The following is a 26,638-nucleotide window of genomic DNA, read 5'->3' on the forward strand; positions in this document are numbered from 1 at the left end:
TGGGTAGTTTGGATGTCTTTTCTTACGAGACGGACTGGAGTTGTTCTTGGTGGTGTGAGGCGGTTTGAGTGTGGAAGAGAGAGAGGGAGAGAGGGTGCGAACTTGGGAATGTGAAGTAGACGGAAAGCGGGGTTCTTTTTATTCTAGTCCTTGACCCCCTCCTCTCCTTCTCGTCTCTCGCCTACTTTTGCTCCATCGCCGCACGAGGCGGCCGTGGGCTGGTTGGCGTTATTTTTTGCATGCCTGTGACCAACGCAGAACTATGGCATAGACTACACACACTACGCGCTGTAGAACTGACCCTCCTTGTGAAAGTGTCTCTCAGAGTGGAGGGTGTGGGTTTGGGGGTGTGGGCAACAGGCAATGGCATGGGAGCATGATGAGCTTACGGACGGGCTGGGTAAGGAACCGTCATGCGAGATGGAGGGCTTCTCGTTGGCTGGAGGGGGGGAACCAGGTGGTTTAGTTGGTTAGGTGGTGGGCTACTGCGTGGCTACGTGGGAGGTTTGACTTCACGCCCCTCAGTGCGGTTCGACTTTCGCGGCGGTCTTGGGTAGTTGTGGTACGTTCGGGATGGGCCTTGGAGAGGGCAAGCGAGCGAGGGATGAAAGTGTGGTGAGCGGGCGGGACGTGGGTTGGTGTGTTGGTGTGATGCGGTAGCGTGAAGTTCAGGCGGCGGGCAGCAGCACCAGAAAGCAGGCAGATTCAGATGGCGTATGGTTTGCGTCGGACTGGAGGTTGCAGTAAGTGCAGTATCAGAGACAGATGGTCACGTTCTTAGAGGTGAGGTATGGCAAAGTAAGGCGAGCTGTGAAACAGATGGCGACATGTGGACGATAAGGGCCCTTTTTGGCTGGAAAGAGCGCTTTGCAGGATGCGCGGAAACGACGCGCAGAACGCAGAACGATGCGCCGGGAGTGGTTGGTGGAGAGGGAATGGATATCTTCTGCGGCGAAGAAACCCGCTCCTCGGCGCCGTCTCGCTTTCGGAGGAATAAACTGCTCTTGCTGCGGATTTACCCCCCACTCAGGAAGGTTCATCCTTTGAATTGCGTAGCAACGACGTCCGGTGCCAAAGTAGCGTGGCCTGCGTAAGCCTTGCAGTTACTGGCTTAAATGGTAACCCGAGGTACCTACCTACCTACCTTACACATTAGGTATTCCTTGTCCTTCGGAAGCGGTCGCCGGCGTGGCCTGTCGGTCGGGTGACTCGGTGCGAAAGATAAGCGACCGTTTCGCGCGGGTCCAGTTGCCTTTCCGCCCGCTACATCCCATCCCATCCCGGAAGGCAGTGCCGTTGACGACACACGGAGCAACGCCGCATGGGCTGGCGATGGGGAGGGTTCATCTACTGACTCATCAATTCTTGTCTTCTTTTGATGAAGAAGATTGAACATCACGATGGAATTGCCCAGGAAAAGGGCGCCGAGGAGGAAGGATGACCGAATCATTCTCCACTTTGTATGTCTGCTCTGAAGTCGTTCACGGACCTCATTTAGTCAAGATACCAGCCATGCCCTATTTCACTGCTAACGCCGGCGCCAGGACTACGACTGCTTTTACGCATCGGTGCTAGAGAACCGGGATCCGAAGCTGAAGGCCCTGCCGCTGGGCGTGAAGCAGAAGAACATCCTCGCGACGTGCAACTACGTCGCCCGCCGGCGGGGCGTGAAGAAGCTCATGTTCATCACGGACGCCAAGAAGATATGTCCCGATCTTGTCATCATCGAGGGCGAAGATCTGACGCCATTCCGAGACATGAGCAAGACGCTCTTTGCGTTCCTCAGAGGCTTCTCGTGGTGTGGCAAGGTGGAGAGGTTGGGGTTTGACGAGGTCTTCATGGGTGGGTGTGTTGCCTCTTTGTCCGGTGCAAGGGTGTTTTTTTGCTGACGACTGCAGATGTTACGGACATCATCCAGTACAACATGTTTTGTCTAAACAGAGTATCTCTGTCGGAGTCGTTCTTCCATTTGTCGAGGCAGGATCCTGAAAAGGGGTTCGTCTGTGACTTGACTAGTGTTGCTGGGTGTGTCTACGGACCTGTCCCCGAGACAGGAGATCTCGACGACCCGAAGTATGTGCGGCTTCTCCTAGCAAGCCATCTGGCTTACCACCTGCGGTTGAAGCTAGAGGAGGATTTTGGTTTCACCGCGTCGGTGGGAGTGTCGACAAATAAGCTGCTGAGCAAGCTGGCGGGAAGCGTTCACAAGCCGCGAAACCAGACGACTTTGATGTCCCTTACGGACTCTGTAATCGAGGATTTCATGGACGCGCACTCGGTCAGAAAGGTGCCGGGAATCGGGTTCAGGACGTCGCGGATGCTGGAATCACATTATCTCTCGACGCAACCTGGTCCGGACGACGCGGACAGGGAGACGTCGCCGTTGAAGGTACGCGACGTTCGACTTCATCCCGACACGGCACCGGACTTTTTGGAGAAGCTGCTTGGCGGACCTGGCTCGGAACGCGGTGTCGGGGAACGGGTATGGGGGCTCTTGCACGGCGTTGACGACACCGAGGTGAAGGACGCCAGCGACATCCCGTCTCAAATCAGCATTGAAGACACTTTCAAGGGTTTGGAGAACATGGTGCAGATTGAGAACGAGCTACGGAAGATTTCCGCATCTCTTGTGAGACGGATGCGGACAGACTTGTTGACGGACGACTCCTCTCTAGATCCAGGAGGCCAGCGATGGATCGCCCACCCGAAAACGCTCCGTCTTTCCATTCGATCCTGGCCAACCGACGTGGCGCCCAACTTTCAACGCATATCTCGCTCTCAGCCCCTCCCCAACTTCATCTTCAACCTCAAAGATACCCCAGAGTCCATCGCTGAGCGACTCGTAACCGAAATCCTCCTCCCGACGATGAAGAAATTCCACCCTGCGAATCACAAGTGGAACTTGCAACTCATGAATGTCTGTGTCGCTAATATGGCTGCCAGCGGAAGCGAGGCCGGCCCTGGTGTTGGGCGGGACATCTCCGTCATGTTCAAGCGGCAGGACGACGTGCTGCGGCAGTGGAGGATCGATACCGCAATCGTCGAAGACGAGCAGCCTGTTTCAGACGATGAATTCGAGGAGGCGGAGTTGATGGATTTCGGGACCGGAGACTCATGGGAAGATGACGAGGAGACGGCACGGTGTCCTTTATGCGGACATTGCATACCCCCTTTTGCCCTGGCTGCCCATGCTCGGTATCATGACCTGGGGGACTAATGCCGCAACAGAAAGCGTATTATAATCCTGTACTCATCGCAACTTGTTTCGTCTTGCTCCTGGCCTAACATGTGTCATTGAGCGCGGACTTGGCGTTGATGGCGAGAGTCTTATTTTCCGGTCCTTACCTTTGTTTGGGCACAGTCAGACACTTCGGGCACTTGGCTCTATTACTTTTCATAGGTCTCATCGACGGGGGTTTGCTTACAAGATCTGCGGATCTTATGCTGAGAGTTCTATTGTCAGGGTCGTGGACGGTGATTAGCGGGATATCGTCTGCAGGTTCGAGGTCTGCCATTTCGATCGAGTTGTCTTTGGTCGCATCCTCGTTGTGTTGCTGTTGATGTCGTCTCCCGAGCAGACGGCGGTACCTCCTGAGGCAGTTGAAGAAGCGATCGACGATTTGAGCCATGGTTCTGCGACGTTGAATGCTGTGCGGTTTTGCAGCGGGTGGAGCTGATGCATGGATTCGTCCGTGTCCGTTTGCGAATCATGCCGGCAATCAGGTTTTTATGGTCCTTGGGGGGCGTTCCGGGTTGGAGCGGCAAGGTCGATGCAAGCCGTTGAGGTTCGAGGCTGTTGGTCAGTTTGCGGCCCAAAACGAGAACCGTTTTGGTCTTTCAAGACTACAAAAATAAGTGTAGGCATCGCGTAGAGGGCGGGGGAAATTGAAAGAAAGAAGTCTGGTCCTGGATTCGGAACCCAGGCTTGGGGAGATAATCATGATCTCTGTATTTCAGCTGGTATATATGCTGTAATATACTGGGCATATTCAGTTCCATTTGCTTCGACTCTGTTGATGAGATCATTGGCAGTCATTTCCCATAATATGAACCGTTCGTCATCTCGTGACTACGTAGCATCACTAGGAAATCTCCGAACAATCGTTCTTGGCCTGGTCTATCCTAACTGACGCCAGACTGCCTTACCTTCCCATTTTGATGGCAAATAATTCTTGAGCAATGGCCATTGACTACCTACCTGTTAATCACAAAGAAACCTTGTCGACTGTCTTGATTGCTCAGGACGTTGCTGCAAAGATATTTCTCGCAAAGACGAGCACAACCTCGGACAGATTCTAGAACGCGGCAAAGGTACAAACAGACTTGACAGGGATCTGTATCCGTCTATCCTCCCGGTGAAGGATATATGCATATCACAACGAACAAGAAGCAGATACGGCCGAATCGCGTTGCTTCCGACTTCATCTGAATACACCGATATCGACAAAAATAGAGTTGACAGCGGTACAACGGGGGGGCGGTGTCAAACGGGACGGGACACAACCACTCGACCGGGTCTAGCTCTCCATTCCTGCCAGTGTAAAGCTAGGGGGAGCTGGAGCTTCCAGAAAAGGGCGGCCCATCCTTGCATTAGCGCCTGCAAGCATCCGCGGAAGGTGGCTCGGGGAGAGACGTTGCAGGCGGTAGGCGCCAATCAGACGACGCACAGCGCACAGAAAGACCCGCTCGGCGTCACCTCCACAGACCACTGGGGGCGGTTATCGATAAGATCGGTACCTACCCCGGAAACAGCGTCAGCGACCCTGGACACTGCACTGATGCGGTATCCGCGTACTGTACGCCAGAAATGCTGTCTGCGTGCAACATGACAGCTGACGTCAGGGGCCGCTGGACTAGTCTCAGCGACGCAGCGCAGCACGGGAAGCCGCAACTACAAACAGAGCTCCTGTCCCCGTTACTCGTTGCTCGCACGTTTCCCTTCCCGTGTTCCTGTTCCTGTCCTGCCCAGTGTTTGCTACCCCGTTCGTGATGGGTACGGCCTGAAACGAAATCACCCCAACAGCCAGAGAAAGTCCAGTATCTCAATTTCAAGTCACCGCCACCCTCAGCTTGTGGTTCCCAATTATAGTCATCTGTACTCTATCGTAATCTGGAACCGGTCCCTCCATTCGCCCTGTAGCCCCTGTGCGGTATCGTTGGCGAGGTGAGGTGCCGTCCTCGCTCCTTCCCACCTCTGGGTGTTGCCTACCGTATTAGTTGCTTGAGGAAGGGACCGTTCGAGAAATCGCCCGATATGGAAACCACCCGCTCAGCTTCGCCTTCCCCGGCAGTACCTGCCACAGGGGAGGCAGACACACCTGCCGTGCAAAAGAAGCAGGAGGCAGCTTCGTCGATGCCATCGCACAACGACCCCAGGAGTACAAACACAGATGCCCCTCCTACTTCTGCCACCTCGCAACCATCTGACCCTGATCACAACATCAACACTTACCCACACTCGTCCAACGACCACGACGACGACCAATACAACTACACTTACTCTGACGAGGAGCACTTGGACACATCTTCTATTTGCTCCTGGGAGGAAGAAGAAGACGGCAACTGGGAACAAGACCCTGACAACGAAGACACCATGGGCGGCTCACGACGCCCCCACGGCCAACGCCGCCGCACCCAAACCGACCTCACCGGCGTCTTCTCTCTCGAGGAGAAGAACGAGATCATCAAGCTGGTCTCTGACGTTTTGGACAACATGAAGGATCAAATCAGCAACATCTTCCATTCCCCTCCCATCACACCGGCATCTACCGAGAACCCCCAGCACTCATGGCTGTCGCTTTCACTGCTCAAGGGCAGAGGCTCCAAGCCCACTCCCTCTCCCCAACCACAGCCCCAACTCGCCGGCAAGGAGAATCCCACCTCATCATCTGGCGGAGACGGTGCCGGTAAGACGTACGCTAAGGCCCACGAGATTGTCGAGAAGGAGGAAAAGGAGGCCATGACGCCCCAGCTGCAGGAGCTCAAGAAGGAGTGTCTCGTCGTCTTTACCAAGTGGCAGGGCAACGTCTTGCTACGCGTCAAGGACATTTCGGTCAAAGACCCTGACGCTGCCGAGGCCCCCGCCGCCCGTGGTGGTCGAGGTGGTCGCGGATCCCGTGGCGCTCGCGGTGATCGTGGTGCACCGCAAGGAGGTCGTGGCACGCCGCGCGGACGCGGTAGAGGCGGCAACCTCAGTGTCAAGACCGGAGGTGAGTTCGAATGCCTCACTTCATAGTCTTTACTAACCAGCTGCAGGCCCGCCAGCTAGCCGTCAGCCTGAGACCGACCCCTGGCTCATGCGGCGATTCCCTCCGATTTCCACAACCCTGTCTTCCCTTCCTGTTGAGCGTCGCAAGCTTGTCCTTCACACGGTTCTCTTGCTCTTGCTATCTCTGGAGCAGTACACCGCCTTCTCCCGCGTTTTCATGATGAGCCTCACATCCTCGCTCCATCTGACTCTCCGCACTTTTCAGGAGGATGAGGTCCGCGTCGCTCGTGGTCTCGGCAAAACCGTCTCAGAGGTAAATGCGGAGGAGGTCGTCGAGGAAAAGGCGGCAGAGAACAAGAATACTAGACGCTGGAAGGTCGGCCTCGCCGGAGCTGCGGGCGCTGCCATCATTGGCGTGACTGGCGGTCTGGCTGCTCCATTGGTTGCTGCTGGCATCGGCACCGTCATGGGTGGTGTTGGATTGGGATCTACGGCGGCAGCTGGTCTGCTTGGAACTCTCTCCTCCAGTGGTGTTGTCGTCGGCAGCTTGTTCGGTATCTACGGCGCACGTCAGACATCCAAGATGATGGACCAATACGCCAAAGATGTCGCCGACTTCGCATTCCTGCCGCTGCATGGTGAGATGAAGGATGAATATCGCGACGCCAAGGAGATCCCGCCCAAGGACCGACGCCTCCGTGTCGTTCTCGCCCTCAGTGGCTGGCTGACCCAGAAGGAAGACGTTGTCAATCCCTGGCGTTGCGTCGGCCACCAAGGCGAGGTGTACGCCGTCAGATGGGAGGTCGCCAACCTGATGAATATGGGTAACTCGCTCGAGACCGTCATCAAGAGTACCGCCTGGAGTGTTGCCAAGAAGGAAATCATCACGCGTACTAGTAAGTCTTGCCCGCGTCAAGTAACCAGTATAAAATGCTGACCTTTATAGTCTTTGCCAGTCTCATGTCGGCCATGTGGCCGATCGGCCTTCTCAAGGTCAGCAAGGTCATCGACAACCCCTGGAGTGTCGGTATGGTCCGAGCGGAGAAGGTTGGCATGATATTGGCTGAAGCCATCAGCCGGAAGGTCCAAGGCGACAGACCCGTCAGCCTCATTGGCTACAGTCTGGCTGCCCGCGCTATCTACACCTGCTTGATGGTCCTTGCTGAGCGTCGACAATTCGGCCTCATTGAGTCAGTCGTCATGATTGGCACGCCAGCTCCATCTGAGAGCCGCGTTTGGCTTGCGCTGAAGAGCGTCGTCGCCGGTAGACTGGTCAACGTCTACTCGGAGAATGACTACATTCTTGGTTTCTTATACCGCACATCCAATCTGCAGTTCGGCGTCGCAGGACTGCAACCGATTCAGGGCGCAGACGGTGTCGAAAATTACGACGTGAGCAACATGGTTAGCGGCCATCTGAGATACCAATACATGATTGGCACCATTCTCAAGAACATTGGCTGGGAGGACCTCGACTATGCCCAGATCGCGAGGGACGAGGAGACACTCCACCTCATGGACGAGAAGTACGGCCGAGACAAGAGCCAGAAGCCCACCTATGTCGACCCGGACAAGGAGGCAGTCCAGATTCAGGAGGAGGTCAAGCACAAGAACGACGCCAAGCTCGAGTCGAGAATGAGCAAGATGAAGATCCAGGATTAGGCTACGGGAAGCATCTTAGCTGGGATGATCGGTAGAGACATCGTTATAAAAATGGCATGGTTACAGGGGCGGAAAGGCGTGGATATTGGCATCATCCTTATTATAAGGTTAGCTTTGTTACAGGAGGAGTCGACGACGTATACTGTAGTAACAACACGAGAAACGAGAAATGCAAATTTGTCTATCAACGCTTCTCACCGTGCATATTGTATTGTGGGTATCATGACTCCTCCTTCTTGCTTTGAACGACAAAGTATTTGCCGGCCGTCCTGGACGCCGTCTCCAAGGGGTTCCAGTCCTCGACGCCTTTGGTGTCAACCTTGTTTCCACGCTGCCTCTTTGGTCGTTTCTTGTGGCCGAAGCGGACCTCCTTTCCTAGGACTTCCGATAATTGCTGCAGTCCTATCGTTGCTTCTGCTATGCCTTCGGTCGTCTCGTCACGTAGCGAGCGCAGAGGTTCTACGCCTGAGGTATCGACACTCTGTACATCCCGCACGAAGTGAAGCTGTGAGTGTAGGGTGCGGAGCATAGCTGCCTCCTCTGCTTCGGTTTCAGGCAGTGGTAGGGCGGAAAGCCGCAGGAGATGATGCAGTTTCGATCGCGTGATTGGCTCCTCCGCTGTTGACTTCGCATCGTCTGACTTTGGCAAGAGAGACGCAACAGACCACGTCGGCTGGGCGAGGACTTGTTGAATTGACTTTTGCGCTGAGGGCCGGGCAGCGGATGTGGTGAATGCGCGCTGATGGCGGAGGACGGCGCTGCAGCGCGTGCAGAGGGAGCGCATCGTGTGCTTTGTCTGACGAATCGATTCCGGATGCTGTACGTGGTCTTTTGGGTAGCTCGCGGGAAAACGTGGCAATTCGTCAAGGACCGTATGGCATGAAGTCAAAGTAGCTTCGAGGCTCTGGAGAATTAATCTGGAGCTCAGTCGGTGCTCAATGCAAACGACCCAGTACCTTGGCGTAGGTACCCCCAGGCAACCCCCCACCAAGCCACTGATAGCGTCTTTCTAAGCCACAGTGCCCCGCGTCATAGTTCGCTGCGCTGAGTGGGCGAGACGTGCTGTTCAGGTCGGGTAAGGCAGAGGGGGAGTCGTTCGGCTGCTACAACACTTGACGCTGATGCCAGCGCACGCAACACCTCGAAACCTCCTTACGCAACAACATCACACACCGTCCGTCTCTGCACCCTTGCGACCTGTCCTTTCCGGCTCGCTCGCACCCCATTTAAACCGAACCCAACCCCGACTTCCGATCCCTCCGAGAGTTCTTCCATCGACAGTACGATTGCCGTAGATTGTTGATTTCCTTCGCAATCATGGCTCAGGACCCGCGGGCTCTGCTGCAGAAGGTGCGTTTGATGCATGCGTCCCCCCCGGGAAGGCGTCGCCAGAGTGACGATGACCCGCCCGTGGGCGAGTAGTACTGGGGCCATGACGTTAACGGAGAGAAACGCAGGCAGACAAGACGCTGTCGAGCGCCGGCGGCGGCTTCAGCTTCTTCGGCGGCCGCGAGGAGAAGTACCAGAATGCGGCGGATCTGTACATCCAGGCCGCGAACGCCTTCAAGATGCAAAAGCTCAGTCAGTATTGTCCCGCCCATCAGTATGCTTTGCGACCCAAGGACCGGCACTGACGAGTGTGACCAGACCGCGAGGCCGGCCAAGCATTCGAGAAGGCGGCTCAGGTCCAGACCAACAACCTCAAGGAGCCCGACGACGCCGCCAACACCCTCGTCGACGCCTTCAAGGCCTACCGTAAGGAGGATCCCGAAGCCGCCGTCCGCTGCCTCGATGTCGCCGTGAACCAGTACTGTGCCAAGGGCAACTTCCGCCGCGCGGCGGGACACAAGGAGGCGCTGGGCGAGCTGTTCGAGGTGGAGCTGGGTGATTCCAAGAGGGCTCTCGAGGCGTACGAGGCTGCTGCGGGGTGGTACGAGGGAGACAATGCTGCTGCGTAAGTCCCTTTCGCCTAGATCGCTGCGAAGGAAAGCTGCTGACTTGAACGGAAACAGGCTCGCGAACAAGCTCTGGCTCAAGGTAGCAGACGTCGCGTCCCTCGAGGGCGACTACTACAAGGGCATCGAGAACTACGAAAAGGTCGCGGCGGCCTCCATCAACAACAACCTGATGAAGTACTCGGTCAAGGACTACTTCCTCCGCGCCGGCATCTGCCACCTGGCATCCGGCGACATGGTCGCCGCCCGCCGCGCCGTCGAGAAGTACACCGACATGGACCCCGGCTTCGCCCAGCAGCGTGAGGCGATGCTCCTCAACGACCTGCTGGCGGCCGTCGAGGCGGGTAACCAGGAGGAGTTCACCGACAAGCTGTTCCAGTACGATCAGGTCAGCAAGCTCGACAAGTGGAAGACGACGATGCTTGTCCGGGTCAAGAACACCATCGAGGAGCCCGAAGACGAGTTTGCTTAAGAAGTTTGTTGTTGTAATGGGAGTTACTCTCTTTTTTTTTTGGGTTAAGGGTTGCTGGCAGGGTGGTCAAATGCTATTATATCGAACGTCGAGAGCGGAGGTACAACAGGCTCCGGATACATGTGTTCGGAGGGTGAGGCATGATGTGCGTGAATAACGCTTCATGCAGTGAGCAGGTCCCTGGAGGGTCAAACAACGACACCCAAGAAGAGCCGTCATGGTAGTTTTCGTTTGAATAGAATCCACATCCAACCGATCCTCATTGATACACACACAGAGAGAGGCCATCTATCACCACGCATTGTAACATCCTGTACAGTCGACCTGGAAGGTCTTGTGTGTATTCTCATTGTTTCGTCTTTTGGGTCTAATTGCGTGTAAAAAGTCAACCATGTCAGGATCGTCGTCCGCAATGGCAACCTTGCAAAAAATCCCTCCCGCTCACCAATGCTTTCTCTCTACCTATTTGCTTGCTCAATCGCAATTTCCTGCTCGACAACAATGCAATTATCCGGAAATGGCTTCGGAATCCAAATTCCTGCTCGCAACTGGAGAAAAAGCAACAAAGACTCGGCAAAAAAAAACTGAAAAAAGGACAACTTCTGGTGAGACCCCCTGGCCTCTTTTATCCCCGGACTCCCCCCTTATGCCATTTGTGAATTTTGTACAGTTCTGCCTCCGGTCATTTATTAAACATACAGTCTCCCTATCGTACAGCTCCAGAAGCAGAAAGTGAGTTGGTCGTCAAATCGTGACCGGCGTGGTGGCCTGGCCTGCGTCATCGCCGACCCTTTACTTTGGCGGGCTGCCCACCATGCTAGGCACCATCTTGCGCAGGAGGCCGCCTCTGCGTTGCTCGGGTCGCGGGACACCCTGAATAGCACGCGGCTCCCTCATGAGGGCGGGGTCTAGCTTGGTGGGAATCCGAGTGACGACGGTCCGGTACTCGCCCGGAAACTTGGCGTTGGGTACTGGCACCGAAGCAGTTCGCCACATGTGGTCAGAGGTGTCGCCCAGGTAAGTGGGGATCTTGAGCTTCGCAGGCGCAGCAAAACCCGAAGCGTTGCTCGATGCGCCATGTGACATGCGAATGGTCGACAGACGGGACAGTCCAGACGTCAGTGTGGGACGGCCTCTGGCCTTCTTGGCCATGATGATCTCGTCAAATAGACGAATGGACGCGTGGGTAGCAGAGTTAGTCTCACGCTCATGGATGAACTCGTTAAATGCTAAAAGGCCGTTAGTGACAAGCAACGCGAATTTGATGCCGAAACACATACCTTGGGTTTCCCGCAACATGGTAGCGTACGGTTGTTGGTCGTACGGGAGACTCTTGATGTAACCATCCATGTCAAAGGCGTAAAGCTGGCCGTTGCTCTTCTGTTCCCTGGAGGGGCGTCCGAGATGCTTTCTGTACGTGTACAGCAAGCTAGCGAGGCAACGTACAAAAGCTGCTCGGACGCGATCAGGATGGAACGCTTCGCTGCAGACGATCGAAACGTGTCCCAGACAGCGACTGTGGGCGAATCCACCGCAATGAGAGCACTTATAGATACCGTCACCCTCAGATCTTTCATCGCAGACAGTACAAGTGGACGATGAATCGTGGGCAATCCAGTTGAAGCAGTGACCTTCAACCCACATGGTCGTCTCAGTGTTCCTCACAGGCTGGATCAACATGTTGGGCATGATGGTGGAGGCCGCAATGGTGGACTGCGCGTAGGTCGAAGGAGCATATCCGCCGTACGACGACTGCGAGTCAACCGAGATGGCAGAGACTGACATGCTCGGGTTGTGTCCGTTCAGGAACGGCAGGCTTGGTCGGTGGAGAGGCGGATGCTTGTCCATGCCGAAAGACGAGCTGCGGCGGGACTTCTCGTCGAAATGGCCAGACTTCTTTTCTCTAAGGGTCTGAGCGAAGCCAGAGTCACTCCGAGAGACTGGGGTGGTCGGCATCGGTGGGAAGTTCATAGAAACCGGTGAAACCGATGACTGCGGACTGGTCTTACCGGACTTGCTCGTATCAGGGCGGTCGGACTTGCCGTGGTCACCCCTCGAATGCAAGAAAGCATTGAAGATGGGAGGGCGCACGGAGTTGGGCGGTTCCGGTTCGCCAAATGACGAGGAGTTCTGTGTAACCCACTTGCCAAGGGAGCTAGAGCTGACGCTTGAGTTGAAGAGCGTATCGTTCTCTGCAGAGAAGGCGTCGTAGGGGAATGACTCCATGGCATACGGCGGAGGACCAACGGTCACTCCATACCGAATGTGGTGGGGTGCGGCCACATGAAGCAACGAGAGAAGCTTGCGGCGGTGCTGGCGGGGCAAGCGAACAGGCTGGGTGGTCGCATCAATCGTGTCCATGTCCAAGTCCACCAGCACATAGTCATCGTCCGGCAACTCAATCTTCTCGTAGCGTCTCTCGATGCCGACAATGTAGGGGCAGGGCGCGTCTAGCGCGGAGAGAAGACGCGCAGGAAGCACGGGAATAAAGATGCTCGCCCACTTAAGGGGATACAACAGATTCGCCAATGCATGGCACGCCAGGTGAAGCATGCCAGTGTGGGAAGAGATGAAGATGATGCGAGATTCGGACATGGCGTATTCGAAGAGGGCAACAATATTCTCCATCGAAAGACATCGAAACAGGGCATAGATGTCGATGGTTCTTGCCCCAGGAATCTCGTTCGTAGCTTCCTTGCGACAGTACATTCGCAATTCGCGCACGCCGAGCTCAACCTGTGTCTTAGAGCTCAAAGGGCTGAACGCCTCAGTGCACAGGTTGACGACGTAGCGCTCCAGCGGTTGCCAACGGCCAACCTTGGGAGAGCTTGGCGGGACTCGCAGGATTGCTCCATCAGTCATAGGCACCACAATGGCGCGCAACCACTCCTTCCAGAACGACATTCTTGTGACATCTCTGCCCAAGATGCCGTAGGCTCTGGGGGCCCAGAGACCGCTCTCGCCAGCAGTCAACCCGTCAATCTTGGATGCAGCACCGTGACGCAATGGTCTCAACATTTCTGTCATGAGACTGATCTTCTCCTCCACAGCACTGATTTGGTCATCCAGAGTATCACGGGCTGACGATCCGGAAGGAATCGTCGGCAGCTTCGCGAGCAGCTGTGACAAATGCGCACGTTCAGCCGCGAGCCGCACACCAAGACTGGCTGCCAACTCCCGCTCCTCGTTGGACATGTGACTCTGGCGCCACTGCTCGCATCGCTTCTCCACCTCGTCTGCAACCTCAGATGTTATCGCAGTCCAGATAATGATGGTGATACCATAAATCTTGGAGTTGTCGTCCGATGTCATCGTGAAACCGTGCCAGGTGGAACGGGGTCGGTCGTCTGAAGACACGATCTGGATGTCGTTGGGGAAGGCAAACATGGGGACGTAGTCAGGAAACTTTCCACGACGGCTGACCTCGTCGGTTGCATCCTTGGCAGGGTACCTGTCTAGCAACACGGGCTCGAAACGCCTCTTGAGGGGATGCATGTCTGGGTCTGTGTTGAGGGGCTCCGGGGGAGGAATGACAGAGTTGTAGTTGCTCAAGCGCTTGGAAGTCCTAATTGAAGCTGGTTCCAACGTGTTAGTAGGCCGTTGAGGACTTGAGGCTTGCGTAGTAAAGGAGGATGGACCTTGGCGGGGAATCGTACCGGCACCTGGCGTGCTCGCTCGCGGTGTGGTGGGTTGCTTGCGCATGCTGTTCATGTCCCTAAAACTCATCTTGCGGCGGATGCTTCCCTTGATGCTCCTCTCGATACTCCGGAGAGGGCTTCTTCGACCGCTCATATCACCCTCGTCGGCCTTGATACGCTCGGCTCTCGGGTTCACCATGGGTCTGGCCTGCGCCTTGGCTCCAGCACTGAAGGACAAATCCTCGAGGAAATTCTCCCGTTCGGCAGCGAACTTAAGGAGGGCCTTATCAAAGTCGAAACCCTCCATGAATGGGGGGATTTCGCCGTTGAGGCCATTCAGTCCGTTCAGGCCATTGAGGCCGTTGAAACCGGTGCCCGGAGGGCTGCTGGTGCCATTGGCAGCGACCTGGTTGAGCTGAGAGGGTCGGATCGTAGCGCTACTTCGGTTGCTCCTCGTGTTTCCGTCAACCTCGTCGAGGGTATGGATGGAGAAGCGGCCATTGGAGGCGCGGCCGCCCGAGTTCTGTCTCGAGTGGCGGGCAACGCGCTTGCTCGGAGTGGCGTTCACATCGCTATCGCTGTCCTCTTGTTCGCTGTCCTCGACGATGGTGGACTCGAGGTTGGACTGGGGCGGCTGCGGGGTAGTGTCATTGTAGGAGATGGACTCTACGCCGGCGATCCAGAAGTAGTCGGCGAGCGGCGTCGAGGAGCTGTCCATGACATGTCACTTGCTGGTGACCAGCCTTATGGCGATAGGGCGATAAGTTTGGCCGGCGAGTGTATTTTTTCCCTCGTCTCGTTACTTTGCACGGGGCTGGCCCGGGCTTTTAATCGCGAGAGGGTCTCGGGGTCCCTTGGGCGGTTGACTGGTCAGTCAAGGACTGGGGGGTAGTTGGGTAGTACTGCGGTGGGCGGACAGGACAGTGCAGGGGTGCCAGGATCCGGGAGGTTTCTAAGAAAAAGTCTCAGGCGATGACTGTAGGGAATCGGCTCGTTTAGCTATGGACGCCCGAAGGTCTCCATCCAGGACTGGAGAAGAGGGAGAGGAGACAGAAGGCGGTGAACGCACGAACCAGGGAAAAATGCGACGACCAGCGACAGCGACAGCGACAGAGCGAGCAGGCCAGCGGCGGAGCAAAAGGGGGCAAGTCGAGCAGGGAAGCCGGAGGTAATGGATCGAATCGGGATCGGGGGAGGAGGGGTGCTGAGACGGCGTGAAGGACGTTGAAGACGGCGGGCGGGCGGTTGATGGAGATTGAAGAATAGAAAAACCGTCCGGATGGTCGGAGGTCGCAACGCAAGAGCGAATTAACAACAAGAAGGAGAAGCCGCCAAAGGAGTGGAGGAGGTATGGGGGAGAGTGTTGATTGTTTGGCGGTGGTGTTTTTGTGGAAGACGAGTGTGTTGTGAGGAAGTGACAAGAGAGGTGAGGCGTCAGCCAGGTCGACAGATCAAGTTTAGGTTGGTTGGGTTTCGGTCGGTCAAAGATAACGGGCAACAGCGAGCGAGGAGGGCGAGGCTGTTTTTTTTCTCCTCTTGTGCCTGGCCCAAACTTTTTTCCCGTCCCTTTCGGTTTATTTTTTTATTTTTTTCGGCGGTGACAGAAGAACAGACGCAGAGCCTCCAAAAAAGAAAGAAACAGACTGATAGGAGATTGGCGAGTGAGGCGGACCAACAGGAAAGGCTAGAAAACGACAGAGACGCGGACGGAGGAGAGGAAAACAAAAACAGCCAGGCAGTCTTCAAGCCACGCGCAGTTCTGGATTTCTATCTTTCTTTTCAGTCCCCCCAAGGCGTCGTTTTCTCTTCTCTTAGGGTCAGGTACGGACAACGAGGAAGCGGCAGCGGCAGCGCAACGGACAATAAACGGCGAGCAACAACATGGGATGGCTTTGGACAGAATGGGAAGCTAATTTGGTGATCGGGCTCAACGCGAGAGTGAAAAGGGACAAGCACCAAGCACCAGGCGCCTTCATTCGTGGTTGCCGCTACGCGTGGAGGTCCCAGGAGGCCCTAGAGGAGGTGGCGTGTGGTTCGGAGAGGGGGGGAGGGGGGTGGTGGTGGTGTGGGAGAAGCGGGACCTGGCTCCTTTCCCTTTCACATTCACATTGCCTACCTAACCCCAAGGTACGGAGTACGGATACTGGGTGCCATTCACACCTCCCCCGGTACCTACCTTACTGTCAAGTGTCGACACTGCTCCTGATGCCCCGGACTTCGAGTTGCCAGTTGCAATACAGTGCAGTGCAGTGCAAGAAGCCAGCCTCCAGAGCCAGCCTCCAGAACTGAGGAAAGCAGTTCGACCGGCCGGGCCAAGGGGCGTCGGGGACCACAGAGCGATGTGGGAAGGTGGGAGAAAGCTGCTGCAGGCCACAGGACGAACTCTGGGCCCGATGAGACGTCGATTCGAGCTCAACTTTCAAAGAGTAAGGTGATTCAAAGTGTCGCTGGAGTCTGGCGGCGCCTTCGATGCTGTGCACCTGAGCACGACACTTGAATCCATCCCCTAAGCTACCTTGCACAACGTCTACCCCTGTTTACGATGTCCATATTGCCTAGCACATAACGATACGCCGTCCGGATACAGGTGGCCCGATGCCTTACTTACAGTGCTGTGATACCGCCAGTAGGGCTGTTTTGGCGGGACTGTCCTCGGTTTGTCCGCCGTCATTCCGGCTGGAATGCAGAGGTGCCTCATCTTCGTCATTCCATCTTCCAGCAGTGTCTCTCGAGAACCCTGAGCTAGTCTGTTCGGATAGGGGACACATGCCTCAGACGATGTTGAACCGGCCTGACGGATAACTGACGTGTTTCATAGCGACATGTTCGAGTTTCTTCTTCGAGATATGAATCTCACAAGGAGGGAAGAAGAAATGGCATATGCAGTAAGACGCCATGGCTAGATGTCTCTCGATTCCCGTTGCCGTGTCTCGCGGCGGCGACGGACCTCTGTTCAGTTCTGCCCTGTGTCTTTGGACTTGCTTCAGCTGCTGCCAGCGTACCACGGCCTCACCAGACAGACCCCGACCCCCAGGACCGGTCAGATAGTTGCTTTCCGCTGTCAGTGGCATCTGCCTGTCCATCCCATCCCACTCCATCCCCGGGGGCTTCTTCTATCAAGAGGTTCGCTTCGTGTCATTGAGTGTGCTCCGTGCCATGCCAGTCCCCGTCCGTCCGCAGCAATCTTGGCTTTCGATGCTCGTGCTCTCTGCCCATCTTTTCCCTTCTCGAAGATGGAATTGAAACTTCTCGTTCACTCACCGGATCTATCAACCAACACTTGCGTATTACCAAATTACTGGTGGTGTCCATGTGCTCTCCTGAACCGAAAGACAGACCATCTACCTCCTAACCCCGAGGCCACCGAAAAAGGCCCCTGTGGTCCCTGAATTAGTGTGCCAGGGAAGTGCCCAGTAGGCATCGACGACCCTAGAATGGACAGCGACAATCAATCAGGTCCCTGGACGGCTTCCCCTGGACCACTAACACGGTCGCGGGCATTTGCCTGTCGATCAACTGGCAACCGCCGTGAGCGAGCGCTCCACAACACCATCTTCCTTCCTCCGGCTTGCCCACTGTCGTTCACACTTCTGCCGTCCACTGTCGTCCACAGTTGTTGCTTCCATTCTGCCACTCCATGACAATGGGTGTCACCCACTGCGCAAGCCAGACCCTTTCTGTACAACTGGCCCACCATCGGGTTTTCCATATCCCCATCAGTCGAATGCCTTCCGGCGTCCAGGTTCTCCCATTTCTCACGGCGTCAAATGCAATGCTTCCCGTCTCCAAAAGACAGAGAAGCTGAGTGAGTGGGCTTCCTCCACATGCCCTCTTTCTCCTTCTCCGGCCATGTCCATCAGCGAAGGCAGCTTATCCACTCCCACTCCTCGGGGGGTCCTTCTCTCCAGCTCCAATAAGACATCGTCACTGATCACGGAATATGCCCCTCATCAAGTCTCAAGGCGCGACAAGGAAGCTGTAAATCGCTCTTCCCCTCACTTGCTTTTTTTTTTTTTTCTCACTGCCGCCCGATGCCCGCTCTACTCCTACCTACCTAGCATGAAGGCATCACATCGTCCTTGGCCAACTTCCCCTTCCTGCTGGGGACCGAGTAACACACATGCATCTGTACAGGTAATGCTGAGCTAGATCTGCCCAATGACAAGACACACATCTATCCCAAGACCCAAGCCTTCCGGGCCCTCCTCCCCAATGCGACGTGCCTGCAAAGCAACCTTACTGGACTGGACTTGGGCCGCATCCCATCCCTTCTGCAGACACACCTCTCCTCCGCCAACGCACGTGTACGACGCAGCAAGAAGCATTTCTCCCACGAGGAACGAATCCTGGCTTGCGTTTGCTCAAAGCCTACGTACACAACCTCACGCCTGCTATTATCTCTTACACACCACAACAGAAGAGGAAAAGATTTTTTTTTTTTTCTCCCTTCCTCCTCCCTAACCCACCTCCGCATCCGATGAAGCCTCCAGCCAAGCCGCCCGGCACATCGGTGACGAGTCGTTGCGGGCGACACGAAAAGATACGGTTGCTTCTGGCATGCATCCATCACAGCTGAGGTCAGAGTCAGGGAACTGCCCTTTGGACCCGAATAGCCGCGACCTGGCGCTTGGCCCATCCACTCGCTGGCTCCGACATGAAAGAATCTACGAGATGCAATTCCCTCGGAATAAACCACAGGAAAAAGACCCCTTGAGCAATATTCCTTCAGTGGGGTTGGCCCCCCACAAGCCCGCCGCCTTCCAGATTGTGATGTCGACACTTGCTTGAACAATCATCGTATCGACCCTCAGCCGCGATTCAATCCTGCCCTTCCCTGTCAGCGGCCGACCTGCCTGACGATTCATTTCGTCTTTTAGACGCCAATCTTGCCTCTCCCGCCCAAGCAAACAGATCCAAACGCTTTGCTAGGACCTGTTCATCCCGCCTCGCGAACTCAACAGAAGCCAGAGTTCTTTGCTAACCCAGTCAATCAGTTCCAAGTCGACCAGCCAACCATGCATCGACTTCAGGGGTCGTTGGGCGCATTGCTTCACACCCTTTCCTCTCGGTGGGTAAATTCGCTGCCCTCCCACGCTTCATACATAACCCATGGGGTTGGCTGCAGAAGATGAACCGCTCTACCACAATCCAATGAATACGAATGGCTCGTCGAACAGCGAGCCGGCCGGCTAGACCAGGCAGGCAAGCAAGCAAGCAAGCAACCAGCAGCTAAACTAGCCATGCAATCGAGCAAGCACCAGAGGCGGTCTGCATCCCACCGCTCGCTTCCTTGCCCGCCAGATGCACTTCGCCCCGAGGCGGCATCTATCAAAATCATCCTCCTTGCCGTACCTGCTTGTCGACCGACATGGCCCGCATGGCTCTAATGTGAGGGCCTGGCTTAGCATGCATTCGCATGTTTCAAAAGGGCCCGTCAACGGTAACCTGCCCGAGCCTCCTCGCCGTGAATGGCTCTTCACCCGCTCCGCCGGCCTCCCAGCGCTCCCAGGCATGCCGGGCAACCAGGTATTTCCTGATATTCGACAGAAAATCAGTTGAGCCCTTGCTCCCCGACACGGCTGCCAGAACGGGACACAGAGCAGAAAATCTTCCAAAATCAGCCTCTGCTAGCGCACAGAGAAAAAGATCGTCTCAGTCTTAAGACGCCTGATATCACGGCCCATGGCCGATCGTGGGCCCGAGATGTCGAACATGACGGACCAGGATCGGCGCACAGCTTCAACTGTCTGTGGGTGGTTCTTGGTGCGCACTGCTCGCCGCTCACTGGCCATTTCCGCCGCCGGGAACCCGTCGCGGAACTGGGACAGTCGTCATCAGCGCCAAAAAGCAACACCGGCAATTGCCCACGATGCCACTCAAAATCTCAAATGCTCGGTATGCCAGGTGCCCCATGTAAAATCTTTGGGGAATTTCTTCTTGGGTGAGTCGATTGCTCGACCCCAGAACCTGGAGTAATCCACGAAGCCTAAAGGGTTCATTCCCTCAGACCCGCATCACCGCCGGCGCACTTTTTCGGAGAATCTTAGTCCACTCCAGTAGTCTGTTGGGTAGGAACACAGATGCCTTGCTGCTTGGCCCCCCTGGACAGGATTCTATCCAGCAACCTTGGGACGGCTCCACGGGAAGGTCAGCCACTGCAGACTCCTATTCTGTAGCCAGCCAGAAAAGGTATGAAGAAGCCTTTGTTTCAGATCTCGCCTACATACCGACTTAAACCATGCCGCATGCCACCTTACGGGATACAGAATGGCTGGCACCTGTCGGCCTGGCCTATCTGTATTTGCCCCTGACACGCGATGGCAACTCATCATCTCGCCGGATTTGGCTACTCTGGACGTTTAACACGAGAGGCTGCTGTACCTGACATGCGGGCTGAGAATCCAGCTCGTGGCCACGAAGCCATCCGAATGCCCTCTGGCATCTATCTGACCTTGTCCTCTCAGCTCACAACACACCCAGACTCCACGTCTTGCAGGCAGTTCCGCACCGGTCTGCGTCATGTTAGCTCAAGTGGCCTGAGTCCTCCACGCTAGTCTCATAGCTGAGATCTAGCACGGTCGTCGACGGCTGACACCAAGATCGCGTACAGACCTCCGCAGAGCGGTCGTTGCTTAGATCAATTTCAGCAGGCCCATCCTAGAATGGAGAAGTCAAACCCGACGGCTTTACTGCTCATTGCTTTTTTCTCCCCTGCGAGATGGTCCAAGGGGTTTGTCCTTGGCCTTCCAACCAATTCTACCCCAATCAATCCTCAACGACGGCTCGGTCGTATCAGGGGGGACAAATTGATTTCGATGAAGCCAGGTGTCGATCCCTCTCATGCAAGGCGGCTGCAGACTACACGGGCTGCAGAACCAGATTCCCGTTTCGGACGGAGGGCACGACAGCTTCCACGCTGCAGGTCCCATTAGCCTATACATATTCTGTGCAACGTGATAACTCGTCGTCTGGGAGTCTCGTTGCTCATGCCAGTGAGGTGCTTTGGTGCAGCCGCGGCTGTGAGTTGCCTTTGCGGCCCCTATTCCCGTACGTAAAAGGACCGAAACTGGATGAAGGGCGATCCTGGAAAGCGATGAACTGGGGCTAAGGAAACGTTTGTCGGTAGTCTCAGGGCGCCGTTAGAGTTTTGAGATCTGGGATGCACTACTGGATCTAGAGCTGTCACTCTTCAGCCACTCTTGACATTTTTGGCACGTCTCAGGGATTCAGGAGGTAACGGCACGTTGGTGCAGATTCGGTGGCGCATCTGAGCGCGATGAGAAGTGCTTGTGATTCGGAGATATCATGGTATTTGGTGGCTTTTGCTCTCTGCTCGCAATGCCTTCGTCTCCCACCTTACTGCGAGAAATCCTTCTCCAACGCCATCGTGTTTGATCTTCAGGGTCTTCGTCCTGACTCCCTCCTCCTTCCCATGCGCAAAGGGATCAGCCCGACGTGCTTCTGCATACACGACGCGACGCTCGCCCCGGACGCCGACGGTTAGACAGCTGGCAACCGTGCAAATATTTCCCACTTCTCAGCAGCAACAATCTGAACAGCCGGCCCGATGAGATTTTTTCAGCTCGACAGAGCACGGGTCCCAGAAGCCGCCCTTCCACGCACAGAAACAAGCCCGCCCGGCTGCGCGGCCCAGCCAGCCCGCCTCCCGCGTACGTGACGTCCAACCTGTGCCGCTGTCTCTGGAACCGCCGCGAGCCCCCCTTGAGGCCGCCTCAACTGAAATAAAGGCTTCAATGTGATATCGCAGCCTCGCGTCACGCTACGTGCCGCGTGCCCAACTTGCCCGTCGACAGGAAGCCCCTGTTTCCCATTTCCCCTCTCCACCCGATACCCAGCACCCCGAACATGATCCTGCCGTCTTCTCCGGGCTCGGCGTGGGCCCCGTCCGCCTCGGTGACCACAAAGCACACCTGCTCCACCTCCCCGGGGTGCAGTACCGGCCGTGCCACGCCGCCGCCCTCTTCCCAGTTGCAGTCCGTGTACCCCAGCCCCTCCTCCAGGTCGATCAGCACCTTTTCCAGCTGGATGACGTCCTCGGAGCAGTTCTCCAGCTGCGCCTCGAGAACCCACTTCCGAGCACCGCCGTTCTTCCCCGACGCCAGCGGGCCGATCTTTGTGCGCACGATGAGGGAAGACTTGCAGATGAACTGGTACAGCTTCCGGAACGTGCGCGTCTTGCCCGACGTCTCCGTGGCCTCGTAGTAGCTCACCGTCACCGCGAGGACGTGGTTGCCCTCCTCCTTCAGGTCGAAGTTGACGATGCGCTGGAGCGTCTCCCCGGGCTCGAGGTCGGTGCCCTTGCCTTCCGCGGCGTCGGCCGGGTCTGCGGGCGTGAGCTCCAGCTTCTGCACCGCGCCGCCCTGCCCGGGCGTCTTCATCTCGGCCTCGATGCGCACATCGCGGATGACCTTGCGCTTCGTGCCCGGCGGCGGCTCGAGCGTGTCGTGGTTCGCGCAGAGGGTGCAGCTGAAGACCTCGCCGACGTAGGCGGAGCCGAAGCTCAGGGGCAGGTTGAGGATCGGGGAGAGGAGGAAGGGGGCGGGGTTCGTCGCGGCGGTGGTGTCGTAGGCGAGCGAGGCCGGGGCCGGGTCTGCGGGGACGTGGGAGGGCGTGAGAGGCGGGCGGATCGGGTGCTGGATTACTAGTGACGGGCGGGAGAGCCTATCTTCGCGTGTCAGATGTGTGGTTGTTTCGTCATTCGATGTGATGCGCACCTGAGAACTTTGAGGGAAACGGAGTGAGGCTCCTTCAGAGGATCGTGGGAGGGGTATCTCTGGTGGCTCATGTTGACCAGGTCGGAGGGAGTCGACTTTGGGTTGGTGATATCAGAGACAAGGACGATGCGACTTGGAAACAAGACGTGGATCGTCTGTGGAATTGGAATGACGGAGCTGTAGTGGGCCCCTGTCCCCGATGTTCCGTTATCGATAAGGACGATGCGCTCGTGGTCCCTTTCCCTTCGGCGGAGCTTCCCCGCGTTCGGTGTGGTTCGCTGTGGATTGGTGCGAGGCGCACTGTGGTCGGAGTAAACTCCATGTCTGACGTCGATAGGTGGTCGCTTATAACACGAGGACGGCATGAGAATATCAACCCCAAAAAGTTGATGAGAAAATTCCATTCTAATTTGAAATCCTGCGGCTTGGCTCATTATGCTAGTTTCATGACGTTCAACTGAAATATGCTGTCATCGGAGCTTCATGGGATTTACAAAGGAGAGAAGAGGAGGGATGATAGACCGCTCTAGTGGACTTTGCATGAGCTACTTGCACATCCCAAATAACCAGACCCCCAGGTGCTTTTTAACTTTATATGGAGTGAGTGATCAAGAATCGCGCTTCTTTCGCTTCACTCGCTCCCAGCTGATCTGGAGCTGTGTGGAGTTTCAAAGTTGCAGACGCTGCCTGTCACTTGCATTGAGGATCCAGCCCTTTTATTGAGAGTACACCACCTGAAAATCGTCTGATCTAAATGTGCCCCTCTTCCACCAAGTTTCGCACTTTTTATACGCACGAGGCTTTGATCTGATTGGTTGATGATCGCACTATTTGACTTGCTGCCAGTATGATCTATAGCAGCACAGCCGTATGAGTATAATGCGAGCAGAGGAGGAAGAAGGCGGTACAATACAGTGTCATGTTGTTTGAAGCTCATGGTAGAAGACTTGGAGCTGCTGATCGCTGCCAGGATGCCTTGATCATGGAAGGACTGTGACCAGCTCGATATGTCCAACATTGAGGAGGAAGGAGCAGTCTCCTGAGCTATCCACCACCCACTAGGTTGCGGCTGCCTTTTGGTTCAAATCCAGCTTCGTTCACGTCAACCAAGCCCGATGATAGGCCAAGTGGCCTAGAGGTATAACGCTCTGGTCCGTTAGTGAGAACTTGGTATGAAACCCGAATGCTGGTTTCGCAGGGTCGAGGTTCAAATCCGCTCCCGAGCTTTTGCTTTTTGTAATTCTTACCATTCCTGATATCGGTCGCTAAGCCATGTTCCTCCATATTCCATTGACATACAGCTGTCAATGTAGACATTGAGCACTAAGCCAAGAAAGCCTAAAACGACAGCACGCATGCCATACGAGCAAGGCAACACATCAAGCATCAAGTCTATACTACAATCGTCAACAGAGGCGTCGTCCTGTTTTACAGAGCGTGAATATTCCACACGTTCCGGAACAGAGGGAAGCACGTGTAACGTATCAGGGGCGTATCCTGTTTCGAATGCATTGGTTATTCCTATTATTTTACCTGTATGATCATGTACAATTTAACGCGCGTCCAACTACTCCAGCCCTGTACCCAGCGGTATTCCATTCAGTAGGACACTACCGGGCCCTGTCGGACGGATTTCAATCTTAAAATCGACACTTCTTACGCCATCCTTATGCCTTATTTCCTATAGACCGGGAGGAGGAGGCACCTTTGGCTCACGTCAGTTTGCAATTTCATTAACAGGTGTAATACGGACAGAACTTACTGCACCATAGCCTCCGGTTCCCGGGGGAGAGCCCGAGGGAGGAGGGGGCGGAGGAGCAGAGCTTGGCGGAGGAGGTGGGGGAGGAGCAGCCTCGCTCGGGGGCGGGGGCGGCGAGGCTCCAGGAGGCGCGGGTGAACCTTGCGCTTGCTGTTGCGCAGCGGCGTAGTATTGCTGGTACATCTGGACGTACGCGGCGTAGCCACCATAAGCAGCATAGGGGTCCTGTCCACCGTAGTATTGGGCATACTGAGCAGCGTAGTCGGCTCCAGCGGCAGGGCTGTTAGAGCCACCAGGAGCTGGGCTGGCCGACTGTCCAGCGCCGTGACTACCATGACCGCCGTGTCCTCCGTGTCCAGAGTTGTAGCCGCCGCCGCCATAGCCCTGGTAGCCGCCATGTCCGCCGTGTCCACCATCGTGGTTCCGCGAACGGTCGCCATAGCCGCCGCCGCGATCTCCATAGCCGCCGCGATCGCCGTATCCACGGGGAGGCCTGCTCTTGAACTCCTCGTACTGATCCTTGACGTTGGCGATCAAGTCTTCGCAGAGCTCCTTGGCCTTCTCGACCATTTTCGGATCAGGTCCACTGTAAGTTGGTTAGCGGAATTCTCGATAAGCGGGGGGTCGGCGGCTACTCACGCCACATGCAGATACATGTCCTCGTCGCTCTCACGGTTAGTGGCAGCCTCCAAGTATCCAGAACCGCGGCCCTTGATTTGCACACGGCACTGGGTCTCCTGCTGGATATGCTTGACATAAGCACCGCCGTGTCCAACAACCTGAGCACGCAGGTTGAATCCGGGGACCGACTCCAAGCCAATGGGGATCTTCTCCTCGGGCCATTTGCGCTGCGGAACATTAGCCAATGGAACCTAATCGTCAGGTCATACGTACACGACCATATTCATCTCTCTCGACCTGCTCTTGGTCACGACGACGAAAACGGCGCTCGTCGACCAATGCCGGGAGTTCCTGTTTCATGAGTTCCTCGATCTTGGCCACAGCTTGCTCGAGACCCGTCTTTGATGTACTCGTCACGTGAAGGTACAGGGGGGGATTCTGGACCATCGTTAGCGAATGAACTGGTAGACAGTGGTAACGGGACTGACCGCAGCCGTTGCCATGCTCTTGTCGGGATAGTAGCTTCCTCGGGTAGTTACATCTTTCAAAGTCAACTTTCGTTCCTAACGACGTAAATTGGGACGCGTTGCGTACCAGCACCAGTCTCTTCTTTAATCTAAATCAAGCAAATGGAGTCAGCAGGTGCCAAAGAGGGGTGATCTGTGTGAGCTATCGTGCTGGTAAGCAGGATGATCTCGACACAAATCAATGGATAGGAAGGGAAGCGGAATGCGCCCGAGGCGAAACCTGGGAAGGAAATATGATCAGTGGTTTTTGCACAGGAGTATTTACCATCTTCTGAGTCGACCCCTTGGTCAGGAGGTATCTGTTGCGGAGGTCGTTGACTTCGATGTCCTTGATGTAGTCTCCGTCGGCAATGTACATCTCGCCATTGATCGTGTTGGCCGGGTCCGGTGATCCATCCTCTGTTTTGATTTCGGGAGTCGCGGTCTTGATCGGGGGGACATCGACGTGTTGGATGCCTTTCTTCGCTTGGAGTTGCGCGTTGATGCGCGCAGCGGCAGCAGCTGGTGGCTGGTTAGTCTTTCATCAAGGTTCATAAAGAGAAGAGTGGTCGCGTACCGGCCGCGGCTGCGGCGTCCACGGGCGACTTTTTGGGCTCCGTCGCAGGGTCATTCGCAATCGGACTGCGATCTCTGCCAGACTCTGGGCGCTTTGCAGGAGGAGATCGGGAGCGACGATCGAATCTCGAAGCCTTGCGCGGCTCAGGTTCAGTCTGGTCGAAGCGCGAGCGCTTGGCGGAACGTCGCTCGGTGTCGTCCATTGTGATATGTCGATGCGGTAACACCGTTGTTTGCGTTGAAGGATGTAAGGATTCGTCCTGGCAACACGTGTAATCAACGCGATAGACGCCAGTCTATTGTTTGTGCAAAAGGACGACTCGGAAAAATTTTACGAGGTTTGAAGCTCTTTGGATGTGGAGCCTTGCGAGGTGGACAGGCCGACGTGTAGTGGCTTGGTCTGTGCGTTAGCCGGTCGCAACTTCATCACGGTCCCTGCCGTCCCTGGCGGCTCTTAAAGAGTTGTCACATTTAGTTCACTATCATTTTAGGTACTGGCCACGCAA

General features: G+C 55.8%; 8 protein-coding genes across 8 annotated transcripts; 3 read left to right on the forward strand and 5 right to left on the reverse strand.

The window, feature by feature from the left end:
- Positions 1-1,400: 1,400 nt before the first annotated feature.
- POLI (DNA polymerase iota) lies at positions 1,401-3,217 on the forward strand (the record flags this gene model as incomplete). The annotated part of the gene is made up of 3 exons (XM_036634793.1): positions 1,401-1,460; positions 1,545-1,842; positions 1,899-3,217. 3 exons carry the CDS (start codon positions 1,401-1,403, stop codon positions 3,215-3,217), a joined length of 1,677 nt encoding a protein of 558 aa, XP_036500750.1.
- Positions 3,218-5,254: 2,037 nt separating this feature from the next.
- CGCS363_v002945 (uncharacterized protein) lies at positions 5,255-7,870 on the forward strand (the record flags this gene model as incomplete). The annotated part of the gene is made up of 3 exons (XM_036634794.1): positions 5,255-6,209; positions 6,256-7,104; positions 7,155-7,870. 3 exons carry the CDS (start codon positions 5,255-5,257, stop codon positions 7,868-7,870), a joined length of 2,520 nt encoding a protein of 839 aa, XP_036500749.1.
- Positions 7,871-8,090: 220 nt separating this feature from the next.
- CGCS363_v002946 (Glutamyl-tRNA(Gln) amidotransferase subunit F) lies at positions 8,091-8,654 on the reverse strand (the record flags this gene model as incomplete). Its single annotated transcript, XM_036634795.1, has 1 exon — positions 8,091-8,654. The coding sequence occupies one exon, from the start codon at positions 8,652-8,654 to the stop codon at positions 8,091-8,093; it is 564 nt and encodes a 187-aa protein (XP_036500752.1).
- Positions 8,655-9,187: 533 nt separating this feature from the next.
- On the forward strand, positions 9,188-10,297 carry CGCS363_v002947 (putative vesicular-fusion protein sec17-like protein; the record flags this gene model as incomplete). Its single annotated transcript, XM_036634796.1, has 4 exons — positions 9,188-9,220; positions 9,328-9,451; positions 9,518-9,824; positions 9,883-10,297. 4 exons carry the CDS (start codon positions 9,188-9,190, stop codon positions 10,295-10,297), a joined length of 879 nt encoding a protein of 292 aa, XP_036500751.1.
- Positions 10,298-11,089: 792 nt separating this feature from the next.
- Positions 11,090-14,653, reverse strand: CGCS363_v002948 (DENN domain-containing protein; the record flags this gene model as incomplete). Its single annotated transcript, XM_036634797.1, has 3 exons — positions 11,090-11,526; positions 11,578-13,872; positions 13,954-14,653. 3 exons carry the CDS (start codon positions 14,651-14,653, stop codon positions 11,090-11,092), a joined length of 3,432 nt encoding a protein of 1,143 aa, XP_036500744.1.
- Positions 14,654-16,118: 1,465 nt separating this feature from the next.
- On the reverse strand, positions 16,119-16,606 carry CGCS363_v002949 (uncharacterized protein; the record flags this gene model as incomplete). The annotated part of the gene is made up of 2 exons (XM_036634798.1): positions 16,119-16,319; positions 16,544-16,606. 2 exons carry the CDS (start codon positions 16,604-16,606, stop codon positions 16,119-16,121), a joined length of 264 nt encoding a protein of 87 aa, XP_036500743.1.
- A 5,104-nt stretch (positions 16,607-21,710) lies between these two features.
- TRAPPC13 (Trafficking protein particle complex subunit 13) lies at positions 21,711-22,741 on the reverse strand (the record flags this gene model as incomplete). The annotated part of the gene is made up of 2 exons (XM_036634799.1): positions 21,711-22,617; positions 22,671-22,741. The coding sequence occupies 2 exons, from the start codon at positions 22,739-22,741 to the stop codon at positions 21,711-21,713; spliced, it is 978 nt and encodes a 325-aa protein (XP_036499781.1).
- A 1,610-nt stretch (positions 22,742-24,351) lies between these two features.
- On the reverse strand, positions 24,352-26,335 carry CGCS363_v002951 (Uncharacterized protein; the record flags this gene model as incomplete). The annotated part of the gene is made up of 8 exons (XM_036634800.1): positions 24,352-24,375; positions 24,433-25,015; positions 25,069-25,277; positions 25,324-25,488; positions 25,539-25,591; positions 25,645-25,666; positions 25,843-26,078; positions 26,134-26,335. 8 exons carry the CDS (start codon positions 26,333-26,335, stop codon positions 24,352-24,354), a joined length of 1,494 nt encoding a protein of 497 aa, XP_036499782.1.
- Positions 26,336-26,638: the final 303 nt, after the last annotated feature.

Source organism: Colletotrichum siamense (genome assembly GCF_013390195.1).
Source record: "Colletotrichum siamense strain Cg363 chromosome Unknown KSG_Cg363_contig02, whole genome shotgun sequence".
Lineage (NCBI taxonomy): Eukaryota > Fungi > Ascomycota > Sordariomycetes > Glomerellales > Glomerellaceae > Colletotrichum > Colletotrichum siamense.